Source organism: Leuciscus leuciscus, assembly GCF_965113295.1.
Source record: "Leuciscus leuciscus genome assembly, chromosome: 22".
Classification (NCBI taxonomy): domain Eukaryota; kingdom Metazoa; phylum Chordata; class Actinopteri; order Cypriniformes; family Leuciscidae; genus Leuciscus; species Leuciscus leuciscus.
The window spans coordinates 35,773,813-35,791,370 of NC_138746.1; the positions used below are offsets into that span (position 1 = coordinate 35,773,813).

The 17,558-nt window shown below is 37.8% G+C and overlaps 2 protein-coding genes across 10 annotated transcripts in view; one reads left to right on the forward strand and one right to left on the reverse strand.

The window, feature by feature from the left end:
• LOC309486447 (uncharacterized protein) overlaps positions 1-13,243 on the forward strand; it is a 33,611-nt gene extending 20,368 nt beyond the window's left edge. Inside the window, exons 13-16 of the mRNA XM_082153769.1 lie at positions 7,625-7,818; positions 7,953-8,106; positions 10,381-10,508; positions 12,733-13,243. Of these exons, the coding sequence (XP_082009895.1) occupies positions 7,625-7,818; positions 7,953-8,106; positions 10,381-10,508; positions 12,733-13,044 (788 nt within the window). The 3' untranslated portion in view covers positions 13,045-13,243. The remainder of the gene's footprint in view (positions 1-7,624; positions 7,819-7,952; positions 8,107-10,380; positions 10,509-12,732) is intronic.
• A 262-nt stretch (positions 13,244-13,505) lies between these two features.
• The window catches only part of LOC309486437 (neurexin-1a-like), a 174,389-nt gene continuing 170,336 nt past the window's right edge, over positions 13,506-17,558 (reverse strand). For all 9 annotated transcript variants that reach the window (XM_082153742.1, XM_082153745.1, XM_082153747.1 and 6 more), the window contains one exon: positions 13,506-15,232. In XM_082153742.1, coding sequence (XP_082009868.1) covers positions 14,940-15,232 — 293 coding nt within the window. In that variant the 3' untranslated portion in view covers positions 13,506-14,939. The remainder of the gene's footprint in view (positions 15,233-17,558) is intronic.

Sequence of the window (17,558 nt, forward strand, 5' to 3'; positions counted from 1 at the left end):
TCGATATAGTTCAAATTTGCGCTGTGATCCTTGCTCCCCGTGCCTCCTCTCCTCCTTTTCCACTCTGCGTGCGTGTTTAGAGCATGTTATGTTATGAGAGGCGAATCATGACTACTTCAGAAAACCCAGCACAATAGGAACTACCAGGCAGTGTCATAAGTGTACGCTGAAATAAAGTCTTTCACCTCAGAAAAACGGACTTTCTTGTCCTGTCAGCCGTTATCCTGTTCTCGTAGCGCACACTCAATTGCACGCGCAAATGCGGCGGTGCTCGCGCTGTATCGCCTCACTGATCAAGTGTAGGGGTGTTCGGTTCCGTTTTTTTTGGAGTCGACTCCGACTCCCGACTCCTAATTTTGGAGTCGGTGGAATCGACTCCTCGACTCCATTTACTTTGAATTAAAATAGGGTCAGGATTCAGAAGGTGCGTCTCAATATGCTTCCTCGTTTCTCGCTCGTATGTCCTACGACCCTGAAACCGATCGAGCTCCGCTCTCATGTAGGACATCTAAATTCTTTAATTCCACCGGGAGGAGGGCGAGGAACGAGGAGGCTTCCTGAGGAGTCAAGAGCGAGGATACAAATGTTTCCTATACTAAAATGTTTAATCAACTAAACCTTATAAATCCCCCTCCTTTTCACATCGCAGCTTCTTCAAATCATATTTAAGTGTGCAATATGTTAGTATTAATCATTAAACTTGTAAAAGCAGACTTGTTTTAGACAGTGTATTTATCTATTTATTTTGTATATTATTTTATATAATTTTAATGTAGTGAAGCTATGAACTTTAACTTAAGCATGTTTAACTTTATTTTTTTACTTTTTTTGTTTAACATTGAAAAATATTAGTTATTACCAGTGGAGGAAGTACTGAATCTCAGTACTTAAGTAAAAGTACAAATAACCAGAGACATATTTACTTTAGTAAAAGTAGAAGTACCACAATGAAAACCCTACTTAAGTAAAAAGTAAAAAGTACCTGATTTTAAATGTACTTTAAGTATTAAAAGTAAAAGTACTTGCATAACAATTTATTCTCTTAATGTCTATATTCTAATAATTAGGGCTGTAACAATATGCAATATGAATCCGAAATCGCTACACTCAGATCTACGAACCTGTGTCGCGGTGAGAAGGCAGAATCGCGACACACACCTTTTTTGAAGTTAACATTATACAATACGTAGACCTACACCACAAAACTAGTTGAGGGTAAATTATTTAATATTGGGCAATTCCATCGTTGTAAACGGGACATTTGCAGTAAAAACTTGAAATATAAATTCTCAGAAAATGCATTTAATACATATTGAAAAATATCAGTATGCGTTTTATATTTAATGGGAAATAGCCTAGGCTACACATGCGTTACGGGACACAAAAAATCTTTCACTTTTAGGTAGCAAAATATTTTTTTGTACCTAATTCTGTGAATTACACTGCGCAAACCAAAAGTAATACCCACCGGATTAAGAAGGGTTGGCTCTCCACAGAACATAAAATATTGATTTTATTTAATTTTTCGTGTTCCCATTTATGAGGAAAAAACAAAAGACGTGACAGTTCTCTGTTACGGACATGACCGCTCTGAAAGCGACTTTAAAACTTTCACAGAGACCTCAAACAGAAAGCACAAAGCCTTTTTTTTAAAGTGAATTTCGTTTTGTATTAATTGTATCTTAATTTTAATCAATGTTTCATCCAGGATTTAATAAATAAGTAAATATAGTAGAAAATAGATAATCACGACACGTAGGCGCCGGCGAGTGAACTGAAGCGCGTCTCATAAATGAACCACTCAGCGTATAAGGTATCCTACTTGCCTCACACAGACCTGATAAATATATCTTAAGAGAGCTTTAAATGTGTACTTTTAAACAGAACAATTCAAAACGAAAGAAAACCGACTGCTCTCTGCTTATGTAATCTGTAAGAAATTAGCATTTCTCTCTGGCGCGTTCACTACTGCGAAGATCGCGTATCAGTATCGTCAACCTCATCTTTGCAGCCAACACAGAAAACACTTGTTTATTAATAAACAATTAAAATGTCTCCTTGCTATATTTGACATATTCATTGCTTTTGCTGGTTCTTTGTGACAGCTTTTAGGTGCTTTATTGGCAGCGCCACCAACTCGTCAGCACCGAAAACATGGAGATTTTTTTCAATCCCTGTTTTGGCTGGGGGAAAAACTGATCCGAAAATGTAACGAAACGTTGTAGAAATGTAGTGGAGTAGAAAGTATAATAATTGCTGCAAAAAGTAACGAAGTAAAAGTCAAAAGTATGCACTATTGATTCTACTTAAGTAAAGTAGCCTACAGATAGCCTACGTGAAAAATGTACTTAAAGGGTTAGTTCAACCAAAAATGAAAATTCTGTCAGTAATTACTCACCCTCATGTTGTTCCAATCATGTAAGACTTTCGTTCATCTTCGGATCACAAATTAAGATATTTTTGATTAAATCTGAGAGCTATCTCACTCCTCCATAGGCTTCCAGAGGGACCGAAACTCGCCGGCCCAGAAAGTCAGTGAAGAAAATGTTGAAATAGTCCAAGTGACTACAGTGGCTCTACATTAAGTTTATCATGCGACGACAATACTTTTTGTGCGAAAAAACAACAAAAATAACGACTTTATTCAACTATTAGTGTTCTTCAATGTGGGCCTCTGACGAGAGTTCACGGGAGCGCCACGACGCATGCGCAAGAACTGAGATTACGGCGTTCTTCTTCTACTACTACTTGTTACTGGCTGCTCACTCCTTAGGAGTATTATCGCCATCTACTGTACAAGATGACGTCCCGACATTGCCGGGAGCGCAAAACGGTCTGTTTACAAGCAGCTGAAGACGCGCGCTGTATGTAAAACTGTATTCGTAAATATGTCCGCAGATTTCGATGTAGATGAAGATTTGATTTTTTTTTTAACCAACCATACTCATTTGAACCAGAATACACAGACATTGAACTACAAGAGATGGAAGATGCTGCAACACAACCACAGTCTGCTTCTGAAAGACAGAGAGCATTGGACAGCTGATGGTGTAAATGTAATCAGTGCCAAGCGATGCCTACTGAGGCCATCCTTAAAAATATTTTGGTTTGCCGTAACAGCAAAAAAAAAAAAAAAGTCGATTCCTGGAGTCGATTCCGACACTAGGGCTAGTGAGAGTCGAGGAATCGACTCTTTTGGAGTCGACTCCCCATCTCTAATCAAGTGCAAAAGAAACTACGAGCATGCAACGCCGTTACATTGTAAATGACACGAAATAAAAGAAATGCAGGGATGATTTTCATTCTATTCACCAGGAGCAGTTTCCATGTTTCATTAACAGTTATTGTTAATATTGTGTATTCACCATGGTAACTGTCCTTTCCATATTAACCCCAAAATGCCACTTTTTCTTTATTTTTTATATTTTTAAATGACCGTAGTGGCTCATACCAACATTGTATTAACAAAAACTAGTTTGGGACTGCTATTTAATAGCTTTAGCATAGGCCTAATGTTTATTTATTAGTACTAGTCTTTACTATTAGTCATATTCTTACAATTTATGTTAAGTAAAGGGGAAAAGTACTTGTGTGTTAACAAATTTTGTGTAAACGTGTTATAATTTGCCTATATATATATATATATATATATATATACATATATATACACACACACACACACACACACACACATATATATAGGCAAATTATTACACGTTTACACAAAATTTATATATATATATATATATATATATATATATATATATATATATATAAATTGTGTAAACGTGTTATAATTTGCCTATAGTGTTGTCACGGTACCAAAATTTCAGTATTCGGTACCGATACCAGTGAAAATCCACGGTTCTCGGTACCAATTTCGGTACCAAAGCTTAATTTAGATTAAATTTACATAATTATATTAAAGTGTATATCACAAAGATGGAAACTGTAGTATTAAAAACACTTTACAATAAGATTCCATTTGTTAGATAACATTAGATAAAATGACCTAACAAAAAAAACAATAGTTATATACTGTCGCAATTATTCTCCTTTAGGGGTTAATTTAAAAAATACATTTTTAAAATCAAAAGTTAACATTATTTCTGTTAACATTATTTAATGCACAATGAATGAAGTGAACAAACATGACCAATCAAGTGTTTTGTATTAAATAACATTCACAAACATTAATTAATGTTGTAAAAATATATTGTTCACTCAATGTGTTATGTTAGATAACGCATTAAGTGATGTTAATGAATGGTATCTTATTGTAGCATTACCAAACTATACAGGAGATAAAATATGTTTTATTTGACTTGACTATACTTTTATTTAATCCAAAGCTGTATTCATATTTAACTTTAAAAGGGCTTTTTAAACCTGCTAAGAGTTATCCAGCCAAGAATAAGACTAGAACTACTTTTCTGACGGACTGATATTAATGACGGCTTTTTATTTCTCATCTCCATAAATATATCTAGTAGTAAAGCTAATGCAAGGGCTAGAAATCAATTAATAGGCCTATGTCACACTTCCTCGTCGTCATGGAGAGCGCAGTTCGCACAAGCGTTTGTACTCCCGTGGCGTCTGTCGTTGCTATACATCCATGAACGGCGAACGCACATGGAAAAGCGAGCGCGCCGCTTCTATTATGAGCGCGCTTGCCTCGCGCCATTTGAAATAACGTATCTGCACGCGCAAAAACATCAGCACCACATCAGCAGCAGCACCGCCGATCGCCATCAGCGCTTTTATGAAGAGGACGCAACTGCACGCGCTTCGGGCATGCACGCGCATCAAGTACCGGGTTTGAGAAAACCTGGTACCGTGACGTTTAAAAAAAATTAGTACCGACTTGGTACCGAAGTACCGGGTCTTTTGACAACACTATTTGCCTATATATAATATATACTGTATATATAGTGTTAACACACAAGTACTTTTCCCCTTTACTTAACGAATGTTTAAGTAAAGGGGAAGGCTTAGCGAAACGGGGGGAGAATGGCAAGCCTTTTAGTTCGTGGACTAAAAACATCAAACAGCCAGTAGGCCTACGTGTCTTTGCACAGTATGTCAAAGGAAACTTCAATATGGCAATAATGGCAAAAAAGTGCTAGGTCGCCATCAAGTGCCATTTACGCTATCTGTAAATTTTTGTTTATAATAGTATTCAACTCTATATTTATTCAGTACATATCCATGTTCTGCACTTATGGAACCACTGTATATCCTGCACTTGCTGCTATTGCACTTCTGGTTAGACCTAAACTGCATTTCGTTGCCTTGTACCTGTACTTGTGTAATGACAATAAAGTTGAATCTAATCTAATCTAATCTAATCAATCAGAAGCTAGTCACAATGCTGCTGTTCGTGCTCTACAGTAGGCCTACACATGCTCCCTGCCTGGTTTTCATAGATTAAAATAGCTTTTAAAATATGCCTACTGGCGATATTAAAGCGGTTTAAAACGTCTCCCCTTAAAACGCTATTGGTCTCGACTATTTAAAAAGTTAAAGAAATATGACTTGGCCTAAAAAAAAAAATTCAGTCAGAAGAATTTTTTTCACTTTAATCCCTGTAGTCTACATGTGCATACACAACTTTTAAAAACTGGCAAATGCACTGAAAGCTTCGTGAACAGATTTAAGTTTAAGTTATAAATTAAAGTCCATTTTATCGTCGACGAATGGGGCATAGTTTGCATAGTGAACAAAGCACCTTTCTGTTCGGCCGTTGTTTAAAGTATTCCCATACTTTGGATGATCGTGGTCTGTCATTTTCACCATGAGAGGGAGCAGAAGCCGCCATTACTCGATATTTAAACGTAAATAATTAATGTGACGCATCGACGCATTTCATGCGTGTCAACGTATTTTTATAGTCGACGTAATCGATGACGTCGACGCGTCGTTGCGGCCCTAGTCTTTAGTGAAAAACGACACCAGATGTTAGGCAGAATATCTGAGCAATGATCTGTATTCCAAGTCCTCTGCAGTCGTACGGTAGTTTTATGTAAGGGACACACTGACGCTTGACTGATAATCTTCACCTTAGTTTTCAAATATCATGTTTTTAAAATAGATTAAAATTGTTTTTATCATTTTTAATTTAGAGATTTTAACCTCAAGATGGAAAGTTATCATCTGTTTTTTGGTTTAAAATGTAATGTTTATATTTTAATCTTTTGTGCACATAGTGTATAGCATAGCCTAATAGATGCATTCACTACATACACTATATTGCCAAAAGTTTTGCGACGTCTGCCTTTACATGCACATGAACTTTAATGACACCCCATTCTTAATCAGTAGGGTTTAATATGGAGTTGGTCAAACCCTTTGCAGCTATAACAGCTTCAACTCTTCTGGGAAGCCTTTCCTCAAGATTTAGGAGTGTGTTTATGGGACTTTTTGACCATTCTTCTAGAAGCTCATTAGTGAGGTCAGGCACTGATGTTGGACGAGAAGGCCTGGCTGGCAGTCTCCGCTCTAATTCATTCCCAAAGGTGTTCTGTTGGGTTGAGGTCAGGACTCTGTGCAGGCCAGTCAAGTTCCTTCACACCAAACTTGCTCATCCATGTCTTTATGGACCTTGCTTTGTGCACTGGTGCACAGTCATGTTGGAAAAGGAACATCCCCTAACTGTTCCCACAAAGTTGGGAGCATGAAATTGTCCAAAATGTATTGGTATGCTGAAGCATTAAGAGTTCCTTTCAATGGAACTAAGGGGCCAACCCATGAAAAACAACCCCATACCATAATCCTCCCTCCACCAAAACGTTGGCTGTTGAGTCAATAAAAAAAAAAAAGAAGACTTTGCGTCAAACAACGCCTTCTTAGATATTCTAAAATGATTGTAAACCACGGCTTCACTGGGCTTTATTGCTTTTTTTTAAACTGTTATAATATGGGCTAAAACAGGGGTTAGTAAATGATGACATTATTTATTAAAAAAAAGAAAAAGAAACTTGTGCCTATGGTGAGCTAGAGCAGTGGTTCTCAACCCTGGTTCTGGAGTATCCCCAACTGTACTTATTCTGGGTGTCTTCCTTATCTGACACCCATTTCCCATCTTGGAGTCTTTACTAATATTGCACTCCATTAACCCCGGAAGTCGGAGCTGGGAATGATGTCACACCCGAGTTGATGCTTGCTCTTTCGAAATGCAAACAAACATACAACATAAAGTAGCTGTGTTTTGCACAGATAATGCTGAAGTATCATATCCACGAATAGAGGTTGGATAGTACTGTGTGCACCACTTAGGTTGAGACACAGACAAACAGAAGTGCTAATAAACAAAATATTACTACTGTTTTACTACTGTTGATGCTCTGAGCAGCCATATTGGATTATGAAGTTGGGGTTGTTCCAGTTGCTTCAAGTTTCCCATTTGGAATTCTGACTTGAGGGGGCGTTCCTACCAGTTTCCCACTTCAGAGTACAAATGAGACTCTCCATAACATGCTGATAATTTGAATCAGGTGTGTTTCTTTAGAGAGTCAAAATGCTATGCTGGGTGAACTCCATAACTAGGTTTGGCAAACACTGAGGTATTGGTTTCTTGTTTTATATAGTTGTCTTCCCTCATTTTAATGTGTTTTACCTTCAATAGAGTCACAGTTATCTTCGACTGTCATCCAAACAATGATTGAGTGGCTGAAGAACAATAGAAGCCCTCACAGTCAAGTCATGGAGTTCATGAGACATACAGCACCTCATCGAGCTGCATGGATTCGATCACCTGGAACAAAAACCATAGAAGAAATCAATGGAGAATATCCCAGACTTAACGACTCTCCTGGAATGGTGAGTACAGTTTTCTGAAGGGTTGTTTTAGCCTGTAGTAGAAATCCTACATTCATTTGGAAAACAAAAATGCTTCATTTTATTCATTCTATTGTTACTTGCAATCTAGCATTATTGTTGTTGTTTTTATCTAGATATTACAGGACTTTGAAGTTGTATTCCCTGACCATGCTGACCGCCTTTATGAATTTTGGGCTCCTGTCTTCACTGACCGGATTTTACTTTTTACAAAAAAAGAACCCAAGGCTTCTGACGTCCTTCCAGAAAATCTGGAAACACTGCCAATAGGTAGGACATCCTATTACAATCACACACAGAATACCATGTTACTATAGCTCTCTAACATGCATTGTTCTGACTGGTTGGCTGAGGTTCTAAGTGGTTGAATTTTCATAACTGCACAAGAAGTTAGGGTTAAAAGATTAGTTCAGTTCAGAATTAAAGTTTCCTGATAATTTACTCACCCGCACATCATCCAAGATATTCATTTCTTTCTTTCTTCCCTCGAAAAGAAATGAAGGTTTTTGAGGAAAACATTCCAGGATGTTTCTCCATATAGTGACTTCAATGGGGTTCAACAGGTTGAAGGTCCAGATGTGAGTTTCAGTGCAGCTTCAAAGTCTCGACACGATCCAGCCGAGGAATAAGAGTCTTATCTAGACAAACCAGCCAACATTTTATAACAAAAATAAACATTTATATACTTTTTTCAAGCACAAATGCTCTTCTTGCACGTCCACAACTTCACGCATTACGTAATCACGTTGAAAGGTCACGCGGAAGAACAGACCCAGTGTTTACAAAGCGAACGTGCAAAGACTAAGTCATACGCCATTTACAAAAAAATTACCGTATTTTCCGCACTATAAGGCGCACTTAAAAGCCTTTAATTTTTTCAAAAAACGACAGTGCGCCTTATAATCCGGAGCGCTTTATATATGGATCTGGCGCCTTATATTAATGTCTGTAAAACAACCGCTGACTTAAACCTTTTGTTTATACTTTCGCCTGGCACCGGAGCGCGAGCCTCCGCTGACTGCGCGCGCACCTCCCCAAACAGACGAGGCATTTATACTTGACGCAACTGTTTTGTTTTAGACTGAACACCAGACCATACAACTGATTTAGACGGTCAAACTGGGTGCCGGTGTGATGAGATGTACTAATATCCGTCTGCTCGGGCAGATTCGGCTCAAAGTCGCGCGCGCTGTCACAATGACGTCATTTTGCCGCGCGCGCGCCTCCGCATCCGAAGATGCACGACTTTGAGCCGAATCTGCCCGAGCAGACGGATATTAGTTTTTTATTACCTTCGCGCTCATGCGGACGCGTCGAGTATAAACAAGGTTTTACAGCTCAGCCACTTGTTTTTTCATATTTTTTTGCAAGTGGTAGATCTTGGTTTACATTTGGACTTTGGATGTGATCTTAGGCTTGAAAAGGTTGGTGACCACTGCATAACGCAAACCCAGTCAAACGTTTGACTGCAGTATCTTCTATTCTATGCGCCTTATAATCCGGTGCGCCCTATATATGAAAACAGTTCTAAAATAGGCCATTCATTGAAGGTGCGCCTTATAATCCGGTGCGCCTTATAGTGCGGAAAATACGGTAAATGTAAAACAACGATGTCAGATGATTTTGAAGTTGGAGGAGAAAATTAGATGTTTTTGTCCTTCCCTACATTTTTTAACCGGAACACGCGTGACCTTTCAACGCGATTACGTAATGCATCACAGCTAGTGCAAGATGAGCATTTAAATGTTCTTTAAAAAAAAAAAAAAATTTTATGACCAGTGGTTTGTCTAGATAAGACTCTTATTCCTCGGCTGGATCGTGTCGAGACTTTGAAGCTGCACTGAAACTCACATTTGGACCTTAAAGGGATCATTGGCTACGGTTTCGCAGTAGCCAATGCGACATCTAGTGTATATATCTATACCCGCCCGCGCTCTCAGATCACTTGGACGTGGCTGTGTTTAAGAGGTAAAAACGATATAAATACTGTTCGTTTTCTCACACAAACCGCTCGTTTCGTGTCTTAGGCCATCAATGTGTACTTACGATGGGGAATTGTTTAATTTGGACGATGGGGAATTGTTTTAATTTGGACTCTGTGCATGCTCTTTGAGACAGTGACCATCGACCTGCATTATATGACTGACAGACAAGAACGGTTTGACCTAAAAATATCAAAATTGAAACTACTGCGGAAAAAAAGACACCTACATCTTGGATGCCCTTGAGGTAAGCTAAAACATACCAAAATTTAATTTCAAAGTGAACTATCCCTTTAAACCCGTTGGACCCCATTGAAGTCACTATATGGAGAAAAATCCTGGAATGTTTTTCTCAAAAACCTTCATTTCTTTTAGACTGAAGAATGAAATGAAAGAATTCAATTTTGATTTAATTTTGACTTCAACAGAGGTCTTACTAACTTTTCTTTTTTTTTTTTTTTTGGCTGTTTCTAAGTGCGTATGAAAGAAGTTTGTAGAGATGACAACTGTAAGCTTAACTTTTTTTCTGATGTGTTTGCTCTGTAAACTTTGTCGTTCAAAGATGTTCGTGGAGAAATTGCCTTAAATTGCCTTCCTGTCATCCTGCCGGCATCGCCATATCGCACGAATGAGAAAATTGTGCGTCCAACATATGCTGAAATGAAGCGCAGCTTCATTGACATTCAACCTGTAAGTAAAAGCAACACCGCAAAATCAGCTGTATTATATTACACTGGATCCATATGGATCCATTCCTCCTCTTTCCTTCAGGGATTGTGCTTGTTAACAGCAGGTGACATGACTAATGTTCAATCATCACTTTTAGTAGTTCAGTCATTTTATGAAAAAAGGTTGAACAAATTGCAACAGAAGCAAATTCAACTGATTTTGTATCCTCAATATGTCCTGAGTAAGGGAAAAAAAACCCTGAAGAATCCCATTAGGGGAAAGTTTAGAAAAAGACCCAAATATAGCCAGTGTAATATATTTGTAATCCAGTGTAATCTCATGAGCATTAATACATAGAGGCAGGAAGAAGTACTTTAGAAAGCAGCCTTTATTAATTATTATTGCAGAGATGGGGTTTGGGGCTGGGTCCGTGGGACTGTTTCTGGGGATTAACTTTTTCTTTGACTTACCTTTTGTCTTCTGCATTCTCCTTACCATTGTCTCCTGTTCTTCCCTCAGACTCGTCCCCCAGAAACAGTCCCACAGACCCAAACCCAATCTCTTAAACATTAATAAATGCTGGTTTCTAAAGTACTTCTTCCTGCCTCTATGTATTAATGCTCATGGGTAGCCTAAATTAGTTCCATTCAGACCTTAACATCAAGTATTTTACTTATATATGTCAACAAGACATGTTCACCTGGCTATACCCAGTGTTTAGATCTGTTGTGGTATTTATGCAAATGAGCACATACGTAATTAGATTATGCACCGTTTGTCCATGTTAACAAACAATTTCAAAAAACTTGTAATACATTTTTTGTTTGTCTTGTTGCAAGTAATCAACTCAGTAATGTTCATGGTCATATCTAAAGGTTAAAATGTTTACCCTATTCACTTGAGAAGAAGAATGAATAGACTATATTTGGGTCTTTTTCGAAACTTTCCCCTAATGGGATTCTTCAGGGCTTTTTTTCCTTACTCAGGACATATTGAGGATACAGAATCAGTTGAGTTTGCTTCTGTCGCAATTTGTTCAAGGTTGACCCCCATTTTGGCTTAAAATGACTGGACTATAGGGGCTGTTTACACAACACCGTTTTCAACTAAAAACGTAAAACTTTTTATGCGTTTTGGCCGTTCGTTTACACGACGACGGCGTTCTGTGATGTTATTGCCTGTCATCCTGTGCTAAATTATAGTGCTAAAAGAAAAATCTTTAAATACTGTTAGTGGTAAAATATATTGTATATTAAAAATATTTAACATGCATAAATAAATAAATAAATCGGTCATCAAATGGAATTCATATTAACTAGATAAAAACTGTTGGCATAACATCTACATTTATCCAAGATGGTCAAGACCACACATTTATAAATGACTTTCAAGGCAATGATTTACTTTGGGTAATATTTTATTTGCTTGATTTAACTTTTCAAAACCATTTTAATACATACATTTTGAAAGTCTCAGAAATGAAATAAAATACTGTATAAAAAATACTATTACCCTATTCACGTGAGAAAGAGAATGAATAAGCGTATGAATAGCCTATATTTGGGTCTTTTTCGAAACTTTCCTCTAATGGGATTCTTCGGGGCTTTTTTTCCTTACTCAGGACATATTGAGGATACAGAATCAGTTGAGTTTGCTTCTGTTGCAATTTGTTCAAAGTTGACCCCCATTTTGGCTTAAAATGACTGGACTATAGGGGCTGTTTACACAACACTAAACACTTTTAGTTTTCAACTAAAAACGTAAAACGTTTGTTTACACGACAACGGCGTTCTGGGAGCCTGAAAACACAAACCTTTGAAAACGGGGTTCAAAGGGCACGTTTTTGAAAACCGTCTCCGTGTAAACAACAAAAACGTGAATCTCTGAAGATGATGATGTCATGCACATGCGTATTACGTGTTTAATCTATAGTGTTTCAGCGCCATCTACTGGCTTGGCAGCAAAATACAGCGTTTTTAGTGTGTGAATGGAGATCGTTTTGACAATGGTGTCGTCTGCACGTGGACAACTCAAGGAAAAACGTCTCCTTTTTTGAGCATGTTGTCGTGTAAACGTACCCTTAGAGTGAACACTTAATTTAATTCTACAGCACTGCTTCAGTGTTACTTTTACACAGTGTAATTTAACACTGCTGACTTTGCTTCGATTCATTTGTAAACATGTCTTGTATCCATGGAATATTGTCACAATGTATGTCAACTGAACTTTATTTATTCTATTTAAGGTTGGAACTAATATGGTTCATTACCTGGACGGCGAGACGAGCCCGGATCCACATGTGCTGGTGCTTGGGGACAAAGGGAACTTCTCTGAAGTGTTTGTCATTTTCAACGGGGAGTCAATTGAACAGGAGACTTTAGTTCAAGCTGTGGATTTATGTTTCAAAATGTTTCATGTCTATGCCATAAACTATCCAAAGCCCTCTGCTCCCATTTGGGAGTTTTTGCAGCATGCCATCTTTAAAATTCCTGGAGGAATCCCTTCAACACACTGCTGCCTCCTTAAAAACTTCGTTTTTAGTGTTACTGATCATTAGTAGGTCCAGTAGTCAACAGATGCATTTGTAGTATCACTATCACATACAGTCTTTTTAATTGAAGACTACATTATCTGCTGGAGTCCCTCAGTGTTCATGCTTTATCTTTTGAAATCTAGAATGAAGAACTTGTGAATAACCAAAAAATAATCTGTATTTATCTTTAAACAACATTAAATAAATAAGCAAACAACTGAATCGATGTTCATTCCTCTTCTAAAATGAATTTCTACTTATCTTCAATGCTGAAGATCAAAATCTTTATGGAAATCACATTTGTATGAGGAGAAATACTTATAATAAAAAACTAAAAAAATATTCTTTCTGAAACAGACCTTTATAAATACTGGGAAATATTTTATTCTAAGGATGTTATAGTGCTAAAAGAAAAATCTTTAAATACTGTTAGTGTTAGTGGTAAAATATATTGTATATTAAAAATATTTAACATAAATAAATAAATCAGTCATCAAATGGAATCCATATTAACAAGATAAAAACTGTTGGCATAACATCTACATTTATCCAAGATGGTCAAGACCACACATTTATAAATGACTTTCAAGGAAATGATTTACTTTGGGTAATATTTTATTTGCTTGATTAACTTTTCAAAACCATTTTAATACATACATTTGGAAAGTCTCAGAAATGAAATAAAATACTGTATAAAAATACTACAGGTCCAAATTGTGTTTAGTTCAAAATCAGTTTTCCTGTCTTCTAAAAGTAGGAAATGAGACACACACACACACACACACACACACACACACACACACACACACACACACACACACACACACACACACACACACACACACACACAAGACTAAATGTAATCATAGATCAAATTGTCACTTGTTTCTGAGGGTGCATGTTCAAATGAACGTGTCATTATAGGCTGAGAATAATTCAGGTGTGTGAGTATATTGGTAGGGATATATCTTTGGATGGATGTGACTTGATTCCTTTGCATGTCTTTCAGAGAACCTTCTAAAACATGAACCTGCACACACACACACACACACACACACATCACTTTTCAACAATCATTTAGAACACAATTTGTGGGCAACATGATGAAAAAAAACATGCTATCATTGATCTCGTCTATAAATTCATCTATATCTTAATGACATTCAAAATTCTCTCGTAGTCTTTTCTGCCAAGGAGTAGATAAAGTTTGCATTCTTTATACAGCAGGTTATAAAACACAATTTTGTCAGTCCAGAATAGCACACATTTGAAACATATGGAAACATTAAATAAGATGTTGCATCCATGTTCACTGAGATGTCCATGTTTGCCAGAAATAATGTGCAACGGCGTAATCATCTTCCCACTTTTACCATCAGCTGTCCGAATCATTTTAGCTCTATAAGACTTATCAAGTAGAAACACTGAGAGACTTCTTTCTTTTCTTGTTCTCTCGTTCTTCAGTGATGCTTTGAGAAATTGTTTCCGCTTTTTCATCATTGCAAAGTTCCCAGAAACACAAACAAAAAAAAAAGACAATTTGTCAGTTCATTACTTGCTCTTCATTCCCCTTCTTGCTTTTGTTTTAAAAAAAACCTGTGAGCTCATTTACAAAGTACCAGAGTACAGAGTGCCTGTCCATCTAGATGGATTTGGTCATCTTTTCCATCACTTATGGGTCAGTTTGGGTTTTTAATCAGCTTGTCTTTCTCCAGCTGGACAAGTGGCAATCATCCGGTTCTTGCATCCATTCCAATGTGAAGAAATGATTAAATATTGAAGAAAACATTTTCTTTGCCGCATCACTGTTTAAGATATGATGACCTTTCCCACAGGTTTTGTTATCTTGCTTATGTTTGACTTTTGTGCTTGAACTTAAAATAGAAACAAGGTCCCGTAAAGGACCAGGAATAACAGACTCACACATAATACTCCTTGTTTTTCTTGCTCTTACTGACACAACTGTCCATTGGTTTCTCCTTCACGATTGATCCGTTGGACTGGGCTGAATTGCAGATGTAGTTGCGGCTCTCGTCCACATGGTACGATCCCTCGTCACGGTTGCGGTATTTGAACATGGCGTAGAGAAGAATGAGGATGCAGAGAGCGGCAGCGACTACGATGCCGACCACCATGCCTGTGGTGCTGCTGTTCTCGTGGAAAACCTCGGACTGACCCGGATAGCTCTTCAACACGGGGCCTGTGGGGTTAGCTGGAGAATCAAAAACACCAAGGGTGAGTTTATATAACAGCAATAACCCAATTACCAACAGCCGTTTTTGAAAAAAAAGAGATGAGCAAACTCTTCCTTTTCCCAATGACTCGAATTCCATATTTGTTTAGCAGCAAAATTAAACTCTGGAAAGTCAGGCGGTCTGTATCTTAAGTTTGTTGTAGTATCACGTTTGCAGCCTCAAAGTCAAGCTCCCCTAACCCTCACTTCCCAACAACATTATTATTGTCTACAGAAACGCTTTTGGAAGGTTGGCATCAACACAAACTCATTGTGCACTGCTCTTCTCATCTTCCTCTATCCTATAATCCTTCCAGCCCTTCTAACAAATAAACTCTCACCATTTGTTGGCTTTTATCGTTGGCCTGTTGGTTGTAGTTCACTCTGTGACTGGAAAGTCTGCTGGGTTTTAATAAAGTATGTTGATCTAACTGTGCGTTTGGGCCTCAATACTGAACCTGACACATTTTGGCACAAATCTTGCTGGCCTCTATTACACAGGTGAAGATAAAGAATAGCACCGAACACAAAACTAAGTCAAAAAAGGAATGAATTTGGCAGAGGAAGAATGTGTTAGAATGGCCCAGTCAGAGACCAGAATCCAATCAAAACACATTGAATGACTTGAAACAGGCTGTACACTGGAGATTTATTGAAAAATGTACCAATGAAGTTGATAGACTCTTATTAAAAAAGACTGGCTGCGTAAAAGCAAAAGCTGCTTCAACCAGGTATTAGTTGAGGGGTGTGAACACTTGTGCAATCAGGTTAGTTTTATTTTTTCCCCTTGAATTTAGTTTGTTTCAACTGAAAATTAAATCAGGTTTTAAAAAACATGAACATTTAGGACAATTATGTCCTTTCCAAATGTGAATGGCTGCTGACACACATTACATTGTCAAGCTCTTCACTCGTGACTATACTTTCACTATGATTTGTCCCCTCGGGTCCTCTACAGCTGGCATTAAGATGTGTTTTGGTCGATTGGATCACAAGTAGATGGAGACACATTCCCGTTTACACCTGGTGTTTTACTGTCTCCTTTGTCCACTTTCAACCACTTCAGTCCTGATTTATTCGAGGGGAGGGTCTATGGGCGGGTAAATGTATGGGATTTTTCAGATCTTTCGATCTAATGTACAAAATAAGCTCATGCAATTTACATATGAACGCGACTGTAGACAACGGAAAAACACATGGAGAGAATCAGCTTTTGTTTCTGTTCTTATAAGCTCAAGACCAGCCGAATGCTGTGAGTGTGTGTTAGAAATCAGGAATGAGGAGAGAACATTGTGCTTGGTACATTTTTCCTCTTCAAACCAAACTTGTGTCTCCAGCTGCTTACGTTTAAATCCCGTCTGGCTATCGCTCTTCCCATAATGTTACGCATCAGGTCAGTAGACGGAGAGCAGACGGTCTTTTGTGGCTGTTTGAATGCTTTCGACCGCATGAGCGTTTACACTACAAAAGCAATCCGGTCTAATGCATTTTCCCCTATCTCTGGAAGTGGATAAACATGGACGAGCTCAAGATTTTTAGATCCCTGTATTTAACGTCAGCCACTACGCCAGGTGGAAACGGCGTAAACCAATTTGTTAATAATATAACAACACAATCACAAACAAAACTCCACTAAATATGCCTATTACCACTGGATGATACAGAATATAAACCACCAGAAAAATACCAAATACAGACACAATGTTTAAAAGGACAATAGAGTTAAAGATACAATATGTAATTTTTTTCGCCGCTAGGGGTCGCTAACCTCTTACAATAACAAAGGCGTAAGTTGATGACGCAAAATTTCCTGCGGAATTATGGAACTTGTCGTCAAGCCGATGGATCTAATAATGTTTATGGATGAGTGAATACACTGATGTTTTTATCACGATATCAGCGCCACACGCGAGTCCCACGGATATAAAGGAATGGAGATTTCATTCTACCAAACGCAAGTGCTGTATTAGTGCTCACACAGGTCAGTGTATTAGACGTGTATTAGACGAATGAAACTTGTGAGGTAACGCATCGCTGTTTCACTTGCTCTACACCAGGGGTCGGCAAGTAACTTTGGCCGCGGGCCAATATTGTTTTTAGCCAGTAGATGGCGGGCCAGCTACACGGAGTAGGCCTATGGATACAAATTAAATACTCTTATATAGGCCTATAATTGTGGAATATGATGTGTCCGTCACCATCCGTGGATCATTCATTCAATCTTTTTTTTTTTTTTTATTAAAACCAAAAATAAAAAGATGAAAAACGACTTGTTTTTCCATTATTTATTTCCTGAACTGAAATG